Here is a 16,737-nt window from a genome sequence, read left to right on the forward strand (position 1 = left end):
ACTCAGATGCCCATACATAAACACAAACGCTCACATCCGCTTCCTCCCCAAACAGGTTGTTTAGCTAGCTAGTTCTACATATGGCTGGGCTATAACGTTTGAACAGCTACAATTCTCGTGTGCATATCGTCAGTAAAGACAGTTCCCTGATTAGTAGTAAATACTACAAGTTAATCGGCTTCTCACCTGTCAAGCAGAAAAAATGCCACAGCCGCATCTGTTGGTAGTCCTTCCTGCTCCTTCAGTTGCCGCCAACATTGAAAAGCATCGCCTAGAATGACCCTTGTTTTAGACCTTTCTCTTTCGCCCGTTTTGTTCGCAATTGCTCTCTCGAAAATAGATTTCCTTTTCTGTGATGGTGTCTTGTCTGACATTCTCCAAACGGAAGCAACTATACCTTCTCCTTCTCTCTCTCTCTCTCTCTCTCTCTCTCTCTCTCTCTCTCTGTACCGGGGCGACTTGCACTTCCTGTGACTGGGTCACGAGCTTTGAGTATGCGCACGAACGGGACACACGCGCGAGGGGGGTGGGGGGAGGGGGGCATGGTAAGACCGTTTGAGTGACGCATTCTCTATCCAATGATTCTAGACGGTCTTGAAAATGATTGGCTGGAGTTTTTCGAGTCCTGCCCGTTCCACAGATGATTAAATTGCTTTATTTTCATTTCAGTGCTTCTAATTTACAGCCAGCAAGTGGGTCAGGAATAGGATTTCAAGTGATTTTGAAAAAATGGTCAAAAAAGAAATCACATACCCCACCTTTAAATTAATAAAATAAGTTTGTTTTTAGAAAAATACTTAAAAGTACTTCATCTCCTTTTGATTGTTTTCTGTGATGTAAAGCAATCCTGTCCACTGATAGTGTTTAAATGTACCGTAACCTACCACATTTCTCTATGAGTTGACGCAGTTGCTGGTATACAGTGTACAGTTCTAGTTGAAGATAGACTGAGTGCTGAGTGGTGCTGACAGACTTACTTTAATCAAAAGAATCAATTAGTTTAAGTGGTCTGGTTTCAAACATTGGATGGATTCCAACAGTATAAGATCTGGTTCACTTCATGATGAGGCAGAGAGCGTGAAGGCATAAAGTGTGCATGAATACACTGACGGACTCCGGCCCAAAACCTACCTCACTGTCTACATAGTCAACTACCTTAGTTAATGATATGATGCTCTAATAAGCATAAAATAAACACATATTGGGTAACATAATGCAAAAGCCTCTTCAAAGGATACAAAAAGGTGTCAAAAGTATTCACATTCATTACTAGGGAGAAATATAGATACTAGGGTTTAAAAAGACTTCTGTAGAAGTTGAAGTATCAACTCAAGCTTTTTACTCAAGTAAAAGTACTGGTTTCAAAACTACTTAGAGTATAAGAGTAAAAATAATGTAAGGAAAATAATGCTTTAAGGACAAAACCTTTGGCGGCGCCACAGGGGCCTATAGTGGACTACCACCTCCTCAAAAAACATTTCTCTGAAGGCCATAATGACTATAATGTTATATTAAAATGTTAATGTTGAAAAATTTGGGATCCACTAGGCTGCCTGTTTCAGCCGCATATATGTCCATTGAAAATTAATGCATTTTAGTACAATGCAAATACATTAAAGAAGTATATATGTGTTTTACATGTGTAGGTGTGATGGATCGTGTATAAACCAATAGGGTGTCGGAATGGTATATGTTTATACTTCTCATCCAACCACAATCAAATTCACTCTCTCCGGATGGCGTGATTTATCTGGATAGTTTTTTTGTTTTGTTTTTTGAACGATGACAAGCCGAAATGAAATAGGAGTAACAAGGCTATTTTTAAAATGCAAGGAGTAGAAAGTACAGATAATTGCATGAAAATGTAAGGAGTTGAAGTAAAAATTCGTCTAAAATTCGTAAAAAGTATGTGTACTTCGTTACTTGATACCCCTGTACATGCAATGCTTTGGCTAAAATTAGGTTTAGTGTCTTAGAAGGCAGCAGTCTCAAAATGCTCCCTACATAGGTGGTTCACTAGGTTTTGAAACAGGTTTGAAGTGTTCTGTGTTAGTCTGATCTCTGATGCGTCTCTATCAGGCACCTGTCATCTGTGTTGAGGAATAAATTCGATCACGGAGCCGAGAACATCATGCCAACGTTACTCAACCTCGTGCCCAACAGCGCTAGAGTTATGGCCACATCCGGAATGGCGGCGATCCGTCTCATTATACGAGTATGTACACACACACACACATATATCAGTAGCTGATGTTCTGTGTAACGTGCAGCCAGGCGTAATGTTGGATTCAGAGCTGCAAACATAATCAATAGCATTGATCTGCATGTTTGTTCTGTCTCGTCTGGTATCCGCCACTTATTCACTGTGGGTTTGATGAGCCGTCAGTTAAAAACATCCCAGACTGCTTCCTATTGAATCATTCTCCAGTCCTGATCAGTCAAAATCAGTTTCATGTATATAATAATTCTGAAATACACTTTACATTTTAGATTCTCGCCGATTCAATCATAATATCCTGATATTACACATATATGTGAATGTATGTGTTGTTGTAGTAAATCTCCGTGATGTGTTTGTTTCTTTATCAGCACACTCACTATCCACGTCTGATTCCCATCATGACCAGCAACTGCACGTCTAAATCTGTGGCCGTCAGACGGTGAGGACACACACACACACATACACGCTTAAATACACGCACACACTCGCACGCACTCGCGCACACACATACTCTCTCGCACACACACAGACGCACACACTCGCAGGCACTCCACCATGCACTCACACACACGCAGACATACGCCCACACACACACACAAACACTCACGCATGCTCAAACTCACACACACACTCACTAACGCACTCACACACACGTAGACACGCTCATACACACACACCCACACACACGCACAAACTCTCAAACACACGCACAAACTCACTCACTCACATACATGCACACACTCGCACGCACGCACGCACTCACACATGCACCACTCACACACACGCAGACATACGCCCACACACACACAAAAACTCACGCATGCTCAAACTCACACACACACTCACTAACGCACTCACACACACGTAGACACGCTCATACACACACACCCACACACACGCACAAACTCTCAAACACACGCACAAACTCACTCACTCACACACATGCACACACTCGCACGCACGCACGCACTCACACATGCACCACTCACACACACGCAGACATACGCCCACACACACACAAAAACTCACGCATGCTCAAACTCACACACACACTCACTAACGCACTCACACACACGTAGACACGCTCATACACACACACACACACACACACGCACGAACTCTCAAACACACGCACAAACTCACTCACTCACACACACACACGCACTCACACGCACGTACTCACACATACGCAGACACACACACTCACGCACGCACAAACTCACACATGCACTCACACACACGCACTCACACACACGTAGACACGCTCATACACACACACACACACACGCACGAACTCTCAAACACACGCACAAACTCACTCACTCACACACACACACGCACTCACACGCACGTACTCACACATATGCAGACACACACACTCACGCACGCACAAACTCACACATGCACTCACACACACGCACTCACACACACGCAGACACACACATGCACATACTCTCAAACACACGGACAAACTCACTCACTCACTCACACACACACACATTAACACATTCTCTCTGATCTGAACCTGTTCTTTGACTTACAGACGCTGTTATGAGTTTTTAGATCTTCTGCTTCAGGAATGGCAGACTCATTCTCTAGAGAGGTGAGCAATGAGAGAGATCGTTCACCCAAGCATCCATCATCATTTACTCACTCTCATGCTGTTCCAAACACGTATGACTCTCTTTCTTTTGTGAAACACAAATGAAGATGTTTTAATTAATGTAGTTGGTTGCTCTTTTCCTTGAAATTACAATTAATGGCAACTGAAGCGTTATTCATTTAAATTATAATAATAACCACTGAGTTTAACGAACCGGATCTAATGAATCATTTAAGATATCCGACTCAAAAGAACAATTCATTCACAAATTGGACATGGTACATTTAGCTACTTTTTTGTTATCGTACAACCAAGTGAGTGAATCAAATACAGTCAAGTAATGTTTTATTATAGTGAAGCTTTTCATATGATTCAGTGATTCACTGGAGTCATAACTCATTGTGTAGCATTTTATGTCACTCCATTAATAATGACTCATATGAAGTGATAGTCAAATAGATATTTCATAAAAAAATGCTGTTTCTCAGTTACATACTTAATCAGTTGAATACATTCAAAAAAATTGTATTGATGGTATTTAGTATAAATGCATGTCTTTTAATGCCTCCTAAAATCTGATTATCACTGAATCATTTGGTTGAACTAGTTCATTAAACCGAATCATCTAAATGAACGGGTTCTTTAGAGTCGATTTTTTTTCAATTAATCATTTGATCCAGTTCACAAAACTCAGTACCCTACTGAAAAGCTACTTTTTGTTGATAACTGTTTTAGTTGTGGTTTATCTATATTAAAGGTCCTATATTTTCAAAACTGAAATTTTCTAGCTTTTTTCATGATAACAGAGGTCTAGGGTCTATGAAACTACCATATAAGTTTCAAAACAGTCGAGTCACAGACAAATGCACACAGCCTGCATAAAGTAGCTGTGCCTTTTCACGAGATGTTGTGACTTCCGTATGTTTGTGATGTCAGAACTACTCAGTCACCAATGGTGGGTCACTTAGAAAACAACAGGCCAATCAGAAGAGAGGCTCATGAATATTAAGTAGACAGGCCAAAATCGAGCTGTTCTTGACAGAGCTCCTCAGAAAGGACCTGTAAAAATATATTGACATGGTTTTTGGTACTTATACCGCAAATATATATTCTTAAGGACATCAAAACCTAAAATAAAACTTCAGAAAGTTGTACAATATGGGACCTTTAAATGGATTGTAGCTTAACAAACATTTTCAGTTTCAAATCGACTTCACTCTTGACTTTGAGCAATCACTTGTTCTGCCCCATTTATGAAACCCGATGGCAATACAATGACTATCTGGATTCTCAGGAGAGGATCATCTTATAAAGGGTCACAAGCCTTCATGAGCTCATCAGAATCACAGTGACGTCCTTGATAATCCTGCATATGTTCGGCATGGCGATGTCTGATCGGCTTGGCCAGCACTTCTAGGTTAATGGATGGAGAATCGTGTTTCAGGAGGTCTGCAGGGACAGCCGGTTCATTGATTTGAGCTCATGTTCTGCTGTTGTGGAGATTCGGCTGCTCGGTTGAATGGACTCGCTGTTTTTATCACACTAAAAGTCGTTTTTATCTTCTCTTCTCTTCAGGAACATCGCTGTTCTGATGGAAACCATTAAGAAAGGAGTTCATGATGCCGACTCTGAGGCCAGATCAGTTGCGAGAAAGTGAGCGATTCTTCATATGTGCGATACGAATAAAATAAGCTCTAATATAATCTACTTCAAATATCGTACACTACTGGCACTGATAAAATAAATGCAAATATTGGCTGATATCAATATCGTCATTGATATGCTGTGCATCAAACTTCTCTCTCAGTTTCAAATGGCTTTTATTGCTGCAATATTATTTTGTCTGCTGGCTGCAATCTGAGTGAATGTTTTGATCATTTTATCAGGGTTCATAAAAGGTGCTTGAAGTACTTGAATTTGAAATTTAAATCCTGGAAAACCCATTTTTATGAAGAAGTACTTGAAAACTGCTTGAATTAATGAAGGCAATATATGGGAAATAAATGTTTAATTTTATGATAAAACAATCTTTCCACACAAAATTAACCCTGCAGTCCGTTTGATACAGATATAGAGGCATTATGCATGGCTATGAGCGTGATATTGCTCATATAAATATCCAAGAATATGATAAAGCTTTTATTCTTCAAGTCAATCATATATTCATGTTTGAATAAGGAAAGCGATATCTTTGTCATAGTATCCTTTCAATGGTTAAAGTTAGCACAGTCATTGCATCTGCTGCACTTTATTTGTACAATTTATTTACCTTTTTTTTAAATTTAAAAGATAATAAAGAAAGATATTGTTTGATAAATGAGATTTCTGATTGTAGTCCTTGGAGAAAAAAACTAAATGGTAGTGCTTGAATGAAAAGTCATTAGGTACATTAGGTTTAAATAGTACATTAGGTTTAATTTGTCGTTTAATGAGATCTAATATATGTTGTCAGTGGCGAGAAATTTCGCGTGAATAAATACATAGATCCGACTATTGTACATGTGTACTTGCTTGGCAAACGATCTACCATTAAACCATTAGTGTCAGAGGTTCTGTGTTCTAATCCGCACTCGTATAGTTTTTTTTTTCCTCATCAAAACCGAATATGTTCTTCTGTGGTTGTATATTATGCAGCGCACGCGCGCTTCAATCCGTTGCAGAGACTCTCTATTTGTTCCGGTTAAATCACAAAACATAATGCACACAAACGTGTCCCTGCTCGATATACAACCACTGATGAACATATTCAGTTTTGATGAGGAAAAAAAACTATACGAGTGCGGATTAGAACCAGTAACTTCTGACAACATATATTAGATCTCATTAAACGACAAATAAACCTAATGTACTATTTAAATCGATTGCTGGACATCATAATGTTATTGTACACATACAGGTGAAACTCGAAAAATTAGTATCGTGCAACAGTTCATGTATTTCTGTAATTCAAATTAAAAGGTGAAACTAATATATTTAGTATATATAACTATATACATATGCATGATTATACTTTTCAGAGGGCCGACATTTCTGTATTTAAAATCCTTTTTTTATTGATTTCATGTAATATTCAAATTTTCTGAGATTTTGAATTTGGGTTTTCCATAAGCCATAATCATCAAAATTATAACTTTTGCACGATATTCTAATTTTTCTAGTTTCACCTGTATATATCTAATTTATAATTTAGCATTGAATTAGAAACCTCCCCACACACACACACACACACACACACACACACACACCTCTGTCTCACCCACTTTTTAAAACAAAGTTACGCCACTGGTTTTATTCCAGATGTTACTGGGGTTTTCACGCCCACTTCAGTAAGGAGGCGGAGCATCTGTTTCAGGCGCTGGAACTGACCTATCAGAAAGCACTCCAGTCTCACCTGAAGAGCTCGGACAGCATCATGTCTCTGCCTCAGTCGGACCGCTCGTCCTCCAGCTCGCAGGAGAGTCTGAAGTGAGAGACGCTTTTCTTAAACACTCTTTAGTGTGTTCATGAGGCTTTCATACTCACTCGTTTTGTCTTTCGTAGTCGGCCTGTTCCTGCTAAAACACCTGTCGGGAGCAGCTTCAGCAGAAGTAAGAATATACCTCTTTTTTTTCTCTCGCGCTAATTCTTTTGTATAACTGTTGTTTAGATTATTAAAGACTTTCAGCATTGTTTTCGTGTATCTGTTAAATGTCATGTTGAGTACATTACCAGTCAGAAGAACAATTGAGATTTTTAAATGTTGAAAGAAGTCTCTTCTCTTCTGCTCACCAATGCTGCCTTTATTTGATCAAAAATACAGTAAAAATAGTGGTGAAATATTTGCTGTCTTCTTATGTAATATATTGTAAAATGTTTTTTTTTCCTGTGACCAAAGCTGAATTTTCAGCATCATTACAGTCTTCATTCTAACATTATTATTGGTGATCAATTATTAATAACGGTTGTATTATTATCAAGGTTGAAAACACTCATATTTTCGTGGAAACTGGGATAAATTTTTTCAGGATTCTTTGATCAATAAGAAAGTTCAAAAGAACAGCATTTATTTGAAATATAATCTTTTGTAACATTATAAATGTCTTTACTGTCTTTTTTTATTGTGTCTTTGCTAAATAAACGTATTACTTTAAATTATATTTTCTTTGTAAGTCTTACTTCAATTTTTTTAATAGTACCATATCACGGTTTCCACAAAAATATGAACTGTTTTCATCACTAATAATAATCATAAATGTTTCTTGAGCATCAAATCATCATATTATACTGATTTCTGAAGGATCATGTGACACTGAAGACTGGAGTAATGATGCTGAAAATTCAGTTTTGATCTCAGAAATGAATTCAATTTTAGTATATATTCACAAAGAAGACAGCTATTTAAAATTGTAATAATATTTCACAATTTTCACTGTGTTTTTTGATTAAATAAATCTTGATGAGCAGAACAGACTTCTTTAAATAAAAGAAATTATTTCAAACTTTTGACCGGTAGTTTAAATTGATGTATTTTTGTTCATACACACAGTAATTGTCTCTTGTTCTCTCTCAGCTAAAGTCGTGAGTTCTCGCGCGTCGTCTTCGTCAGGCTCGCTCCAGCGTTCACGCAGTGATGTCGATGTTAACGCTGCCGCCAGTGCCAAATCACGAATGCCCACTGTACCCGCCGCTGCCCCCTTCATCTCTGCCACGGCACTGCCGCCCGGCTCCTACGCCTCGCTGGGTAAAACAGCCAGCAACACATGTTCACAGAAAACACACTGATTTACAGAGATGAAGAGCAGTCAATACTGATGTAGAGAGACAAACAATCTGGTAATGAAGGGACATTTAAGACACTGTTTTTTGGGTGTTTTTAATGTCTTGTAATTATTAATTAAATACAATTCAATTATTAAAATAGTATATTACAAAAAAATAAAAAATAAACACACACACACACACACACATATATATATATATATATATATACAGTAGTCAAAATTTGAAGTGGATCAAAAATTTCATCAAAGTTTTATATGAATTTTGAACAATACCCATTCTTGTCTTAGGACAACTTTGATTAACTTTTTTGATCCACTTCAAATGTTGACTACTGTATGTGTGTGTGTGTGTATATATATAGTGTGTGTGTGTGTGTGTGTGTGTGTATATATATAATGAGAGGACATTAACTGTAAATGTCTATTACGTTTTATTTAAAATTTATCCCTCAAAATATCAATATTTGTCATCAATAATGAGTTTACAAATGATCAATTTATACATTTTGATTGAGTTTACCTATAAAATCACTAGACATAATAAGTTTAATGCCTAGTGTTAGACATTTTAGCCTTTTTTGTCTTATAAAAGTGAATCATATAATGTTGAATTGTCCAAAAGTGTACATTTATTATTGTAATTTTATGCATGACAGCAGACAAATTTCCAGACAAACTAAATGAAACATACAATATTTTATTTTGTTTTTGTGTTCAAGGACTGTTACTTTTATTCAATTATTTAATCATTATTTATGTGATTGACTTAAATATATTTATGTATTAGGATAATAAATTCAGGCATTATAATCTATTATTCCAAGCTTGATTTTTGAAAGACTCCACATAAGTTCATGATGTTCATATGAAGGTGTTTAAGAGAATAAGGCACTTCCTGCATGATCCCAAACCCGTTTGCGAGCCGCTGTCTAACACACGCTGATGCTGTTGTACTTCTGCTCTTATTTGCTCAAAGATGCCGCTGGTAATGTAGAGGGTAAGATGTAAGATGTGTGTGTGTGTGTGTGTGCACAGGTTTGTGTCTCATTGTCCTACTCTGTCTTTATCGCTCTGTTTTGTGTTGAAATGTTCTGTTTGAGACGTACACAGATGCCACTCTCAGATTTGTGTAGTTCATTGGCTAGTGTGGCTACTAGACAGTGAGGTGAATTGTCAACATTTGAGACATGTGACATTTAATCACATAAAACATTTAGATGCAACATTATCCAGTGTTTATGTGAATATACCTGTTTGAATAAGCAGTTTGGTCATGTTTATGTCAGTCTTTACAGCGTCTCTGTTCAGTTCGGAGTTTGTTGAGTAGAAGGAGTCGTGTGTTTAGGTTTTGTAATGGTGTTTTGTGTATGTATGCATCAGTTTGCACAGTTAAATAATAATGAAGTTTAATATAAATAAAATATAACAAATGATATATATATATATATATATATATATATATATATTATAAATTAAATACATTTTGTTATATATAAATTAATATAAATAAAATATAAATAAATTTTATATATATATATATATATATAACTAAATTATATATACAGGGTTCCCACGGGTCCTTGAAATCCTTGAAAGTTTGTGAATCTAAAAAAAAAAAAAAAAAAGTCAAGGCCCTGGAAAGTTTTTGAAAATTAACATGCATAGATACAGGCCCTTGAAAGTGCTTGAATTTATTTTGTGCAAGAAGTTTTCAGGCAAAAATTCCATATTATTCCCTCCGATCCATTAATGTGTTATTTCGCCAACACTTCGTGGCCTATGCGTACTAGCTTGCTTGATTTACCTTAGTTGCGCGTATTTACGCGTTGTTTGCCGCGTGAGGTACTTTGTGTTGTACGTTGCCATGACGTTCACGCGTGCAAAACTGTAATAATGTATCTTACAAGGTAACACGATGTAACCTTGCTCTCACTTGAAATCTGTCCCCACATTAAGTCCTTGTATTTGAGAGTATTGGACCTGGAAAGTCCTTGAAAGGTCCTTGAATTTGAAGTTAACCAAGTTGTGGGAACCCTGTATATATAAAGACTTCAGATGCAAAAGCGTCTAAGCCCGTCTAACGTTTTTCTTTAATATTAACATTTTTATCAGGCTCCTATGTATAGTTTTCTACCTACGTACTGACATTTCTGAATGGGCTGAGGCTGGATTTTAGTGAGTTTGAAGTGAAAGTATTTGATGAACGTATACTATGAGCATTCACTCAATATTAATCTAATTTTTAACAGAGGTGGCTTTTAGAGGCTTTTGCATCGGAGGTCTTCATATATATATATATATATATATATTAAAAATAATATAATAAATTAAATACATTTTGAAGTTTGCTCATCCATCGTTTTACTGTTTCTGTATTTTTCTCTGTCAGGTCGTGTGCGAACAAGACGGCAGAGTTCAGAGAAGGCTTCTGGGGGCGGAGCTTCTGTGACAGACAGCAGGGGGAGGAGCCGAGCCAAAGCTGTGTCCCAATCACACCGTGAGTTTGCAGTTACATCATCCTGCTCTGGCCAACAAAGTAAATCATTAATATGTTTATCAACAAATTAAACTTCACAGAGAAATGATAGAAATATCACAGAGACATTAAATAAATAAATTATAAGCCATGATTAATAGATATACATTATGCATTAATTTCATTGGCTGCAGTGTAATGTACATTATCCTCCGGTATAATGTGGCTTTTTTATGTTTTTGCTTAACGTCCCTCTTAATGAAGAGATATGAACTCCATTTCTCTCTGTGTGCCGCATCATAAACATCAGCACACTTTATCATTGCTCATGCATCAGTCAGTGGTAGATCATGCTGATGTTGAGCATGTCCTGTGCATTGAATCATGGGAAATGTAGTTTCATTGACTCTCTTCACTGTCCCGCATCAAGGATCCAGATCTGCTAATCCAGTGGGGGGTAAAACTCACGGTATGGAGTAAAACACGGATTCCCGCCTGCATGTGTCCCGTCATGAAAGCATGATCCACTGCGACTGGCGCTCGCTGTTGTTCACTGAACTGCTGCCATTCATTCAGTCTGTGTTCAGCCACTGTTCATTTGTGTTATTTCGCTGTCATAATCTATCCCGGTTTTTGAGAGTCCCTTTTATGAAAGTCCCTTTAAGGCGAGTAAGTTCACTCGGCGTCCATCTTGGTAACGCCCACAGTTAGTTATTTCAAGCCAGTGTAGTTATTGTTAGCGGAAACGTTTGAAATAAATGTTTTAAATTGAAACAAAGCTGTAATTAAATATAAATATTACAGAAAAGACTTAAACACTAACTGAAATTTTGAAATGCTGCTTTTGCAACTAACTGAAATTAGCACCGAAATGAAAATTAAAACTAAAAGCAAGACATCGACCAATTGTTTACATACGCACTACCGGCACATCCGGGAACGTAACTGTCAATTTCGTCCCCGCCTCTTTTTTGGGGAAAGCAAACTAGACTTCCCATAGACTTCAGTACAAAATAACTGCACAGAACAACGTCAGTACACAGCCGGCAGTCGTGAATAACTTAAAAAATCTCTAAGATTAAACACGTCAAGTAATTATATGTCCAGCCTGCCTGCCATAGAGCGTGAAAGATGCATCAACAAACTTAATTTGATCAATTTAAAAACATGTCCCTTCATTCTCCCACCGTCAAATTGGTGTAACAACCCCACCCAGTGGGGTTATATATATTATAAGATATATTATAATGTATATTATAAGATATAATATATATATTTAAAGATAAAATCATTCACTGGCTTACCATGGTTACTCGATGAGGAACGACTACGAGTAAATGTCCGGCTAAGACACCTCTGGCCACTGGGTGGGGTTGTTACACCGTAATGACATATAATTACTTGACATAGGCCCCGCCCACTGGTTTTCAGTCGCTTAACGGCTGACATTTGCCTTCATGTTAGTGTCGATGTGACTCGTTCAGTTTAAACTTCTCGTTTGCGTCTCTGTACATCCCAGCATCAGAAACAAGCGGAGCTTTATTTTACTGGCGTCTCAGATTGCGTCTGATAATTATATGTTTGTTCGGAGCATTTGACAGCGGATTGTTTCGTAAACGAGGCACAGTGTTGTGGAAAGTTCATAAAGGAACTTCTGTTGATAGATGAAGCAGGAAACTTTACTGGATCTGACAGCAGCTGCATCACAAATAGAAGAAAACGATTTCATAATGCCATAAATGACGGTTTTATATGGATAATGTTTTCAAAACACTTACTTGCGCGTGCAATAGCCATTGGGAAGTTGATATTGTTTCCTGATAGCCGCTTGATTTCAGAAAGAGGCTCAGAAAAAAGGTTGGAAATAATGGATTTCTGTGCAAAATAACTTAATTAACATTATAAGTGAACTTCTAAGAACATATTAAAATAATGAAGAAATCCATATCATGACCCCATATGTTTTCTCTCGTTTATTTATGTACGAGTGGACCGTCTCTGCCTCAAAAAGCTTCTGTTTTTGTGCTCAATGTGTCGCCCTATCAGCTTTTATCATATATTCACAGTAACATTGATAATTAAATCAAGCCACCAAACATTGTTGAAGTTAAATCTATCTGTGTTATAGCGGGAAGTCGCTCTAGTTCACCTGGGAAGCTCTTGGGTCATTCCTACGGGAGAATCCCTCGAGCCACAGGAACGCCGTCGGTCAAGCGCTGTAAGATCCCGCGGAGTCAAGGCTGCAGTCGAGAGACGAGTCCCAGCCGCGGGCGAGAGGGTAACGCATTTACTTTTATACATGTTGTACAAATGAGGTACGCCGTATGCACTTTTATAAAAGCACGTAACTGCTAACTTGTTGGAATGGTTTTTAAATACTTCTTTACACTCAAGTTTCAATTTGTTGCACTGAAAAGGAAGAAAATGAAAAAATAATTGTTTAATCTGTTTGCAGTTTTAGAGCAAAAACACATTTCAAAAGGGAATTTTCTGTAACATTTTACAATAAGGTTCATCAGTTAACATTAGTAAACTACCTTAGTTAGCATGAACTAAGAATGAACAATACTTCAGCATTTATTAATCCTAGTTAATATTCATTTTAGGGCTGTGAAACGATTAAACACGATTAATCGCATCCAAAATAAAAGTTTGTGTTTACATAATTATATGTGTGTGTACTGTGTATAATTATTTTGTATATATATATATATATATATATATATATAAATACACACACATGCACGTATATTGTTATTTATATATAAAATATTTATATGTATATATAATACAAATTATATATATATATATATATATATATATATATATATATATATACAGTGTATATATATATATATATACAGTGTGTATATATATATATATATATATATACAGTGTGTATATATATATACATACATATACATTATATATAAGCAAATATTTCTTAAATGTATACATGCATGTGTGTGTATTTATATATATATATATATATATATATATATATATACAAAATAATTATACACACAGTACACACACATATTATGTAAACACAAACTTTTATTTTGGATGCGATTAATCGTTTCACAGCCCTAATTAATTTCAACATTTACTAATACATTATTAAAATCAAAGGTTGTATTAGTTAACGTTAGTTAATGCACTGTGAACTAACATGAACAAACAATGAACGGCTGTATTTTTATTAACTAACATTAACAAAGATTAAATAATACAGTAACAAATGCACTGCTCATTGTAAGTTAACTGATGTTAACTAATAAACCTTATTGTAAAGTGTTACAGAATTTTCAGTATTGAAGTGCTTCATATTTGCGTGTCAAATATCTATTGCAACACCTGTTCCTCCTCATCACACAACATTAGTTTTATCTACAGTATATTATTTATCTATAGGTAAGTGTGTTGAAACTGTGCAACTAAACTGGATTTCACATTATCCACGTGAGCCGCTGAAATCCTGTACTTGTGTGACCCAGATCAATGTGAGCATCACTGCGTGTCACTGTCAGACGGGATATTAATGTGATCACAGTCAATATTTCACAGTCAATATAAAGAGATGAGACAGAAACTACCTGACAGTGTATTTGAACCTGAACACACACACAGCTGCAGCTCTTCTTCTGTTAGTTTGTGTTTATGTTGTTGCCATTCCTACTGAAAATACATGAGCATAATTTACTGTGGATATATTTGTGTCATTATATTTTCTGGCCTGCAAAGATTAATATGGAAAAATTCTATTGTTTGTGATTTGAGCAACAACAAAAACAACCCTTTATTGTTTTGATTTGTTATTTGTATGTTATTTTCTCTATTGTTCATTATTTTTGAATGAGTTCAATGTTTTTTTTTCTTATTAGTTTTTTTTTGTTCATTTCTAAATAATTGTACAGGTTTACTACTACTATCACTATCATATATTAATATTATTATTATTTGTATGATGTTATATATTTTGTAATATTTTTATGATTGTCTTGAAAGGGGAAGTTGAATTTAAATATAAAATAAACAAATAATAAAGTATTATTATTATGTATTTTATTTCATATTTTTATGATTTTCTTGAAAGGGGAAGTTTAATTTTAATAATATATTATTATTTTGTATATATTTTATCTCATATTTGTATGATATTCTTGAAAGGGAAAGTTGAATTTTAATATTACAATATGATTATTATGATTTATATTAAAATTCAACTTCCGCTTTCAAAAAAATCATCAATTTTGAATCATCGTCGAAATATTATAAAATAATAAAATATTACAATATGATTATTATTATTTATATTTGATTATTTCTATATTTTTATAATATTTTGTCATATTTTTATGATTTTCCGTAAAGGGGAAGTTGAATTTTAATATATTGTAAGCTGCACTTCACAGTCTGGTCTGTTAATATGTGTCGAATCCTCCTCACTGTCTCATTCAAGCTGCATGTCTTTCCTCTATCCTGTGCTGCTGACTCCTGCTGTGCACGTGTGTGTGTGTGTGTGTGTGTGTGTGCGCGTTAGTGCGGGGCAGTCGTATCCCGAGGCCCAGCATGAGTCAGGGCTGTAGTCGTGACACCAGTCGGGAGAGCAGTCGAGACACCAGCCCGGCTCGAGGGTTCAGTTCTCTGGGTAAGAGTCCCGATAGACTCTGCTTGAGTGATGGTTCTCTATTGCCTTTCATTTCCCCTTAAACTAGGGCTGGACGTTATGACTAAAAATACTTAAAGAAGGGGTCATCAGATGTCCATTTTCCACAAGTTGGTTTGATTCTTTAGGGTCTTCGTGTAAAGTTTGTAACATGCTTTGGTTAAAATTCCTCAATGGTTGTGTAAAACAACACTCGTTTTACCTACTCAGAAACAGCTCTGTTCACAGCGACCCGTTTCGGTGCATGTCTCTTTAAATGATGGTGAGCAGTAACTACACACACACACATTTCTTCTGTGGGACATGTCGACTCTAGACAGTAAAGTGATGCCTTGGCAGACAGTGTATAAATGGCTGAGTCGGAAATATGCTAATACGGGAAATATGCTAATACGGGACAGTCCGTCAGTGGTCATGGGCAGAAAATCCAAACGGCTTGATTATTGAGAGTGTTTAGACTTTTTTAGAATAGAAAAAAAAATGCGATGACACATTTATATGCAAACACCATATAAAAGTGAATTTTGCATCCGATGACCCCTTTAATATTTTTCAGCCAAGCGTGCTAGTGAACTAAAAGAATAAAGTTCTTGTTTTCAGATGATGTGGTCACCTTTCATTTAAAGTTGTGTTTCTGAAATGTGTGTCACCTGCTTCCTGATCCTTCCCAGCATCCCACAGACACTCTCGCTCCACCAGCGCACTGACGGCGGGTGACGTCCTGCTGACAGGTGACTTGCATGTGGTCCGGGTCACGGCACCAGAATCTAGATCATGCTGAACCTGTTTAGAAGTGTGTATGTCAGTCACATCCAGTTTAAAGTGTGTTTCAGCAGAATGATTCAGTGCATGTATGAGCTCATCCACAGGGTGGCGCTAGAGACCACGATCACAGCTCTACATACTGACTCCTCTCTGAACCAAACCTGCTCAGTTTTCCTGGATGTGAACTGCAGTTATTTTGCCTCATTGTAACTTTTTGTTTTATTTTTCTTTATTTTATTTTAT

The 16,737-nt window shown here is 36.5% G+C and overlaps 1 protein-coding gene across 3 annotated transcripts in view; it reads left to right on the plus strand.

Annotated features, from left to right (window-relative positions):
* LOC143711983 (CLIP-associating protein 1-B-like) overlaps positions 1-16,737 on the plus strand; it is an 81,101-nt gene that overhangs the window by 33,994 nt on the left and 30,370 nt on the right. For 2 of the 3 annotated variants that reach the window (XM_077204219.1, XM_077204220.1), the window contains 9 exons: positions 2,080-2,215; positions 2,590-2,660; positions 3,765-3,824; positions 5,400-5,477; positions 7,122-7,289; positions 7,365-7,411; positions 8,374-8,544; positions 10,974-11,081; positions 13,189-13,338. In XM_077204219.1, coding sequence (XP_077060334.1) covers positions 2,080-2,215; positions 2,590-2,660; positions 3,765-3,824; positions 5,400-5,477; positions 7,122-7,289; positions 7,365-7,411; positions 8,374-8,544; positions 10,974-11,081; positions 13,189-13,338 — 989 coding nt within the window. Of the gene's footprint in view, positions 1-2,079; positions 2,216-2,589; positions 2,661-3,764; positions 3,825-5,399; positions 5,478-7,121; positions 7,290-7,364; positions 7,412-8,373; positions 8,545-9,560; positions 9,582-10,973; positions 11,082-11,490; positions 11,530-13,188; positions 13,339-15,603; positions 15,712-16,400; positions 16,461-16,737 lie in introns of all 3 variants that reach the window. The other variant, XM_077204218.1, reaches the window with a different exon arrangement.

The sequence above is a fragment of the Siphateles boraxobius genome, unplaced genomic scaffold, assembly GCF_051911475.1.
Source record: "Siphateles boraxobius isolate OS27281-9 unplaced genomic scaffold, OSU_SipBor_1 5, whole genome shotgun sequence".
Taxonomy (NCBI): Eukaryota; Metazoa; Chordata; class Actinopteri; order Cypriniformes; family Leuciscidae; genus Siphateles; species Siphateles boraxobius.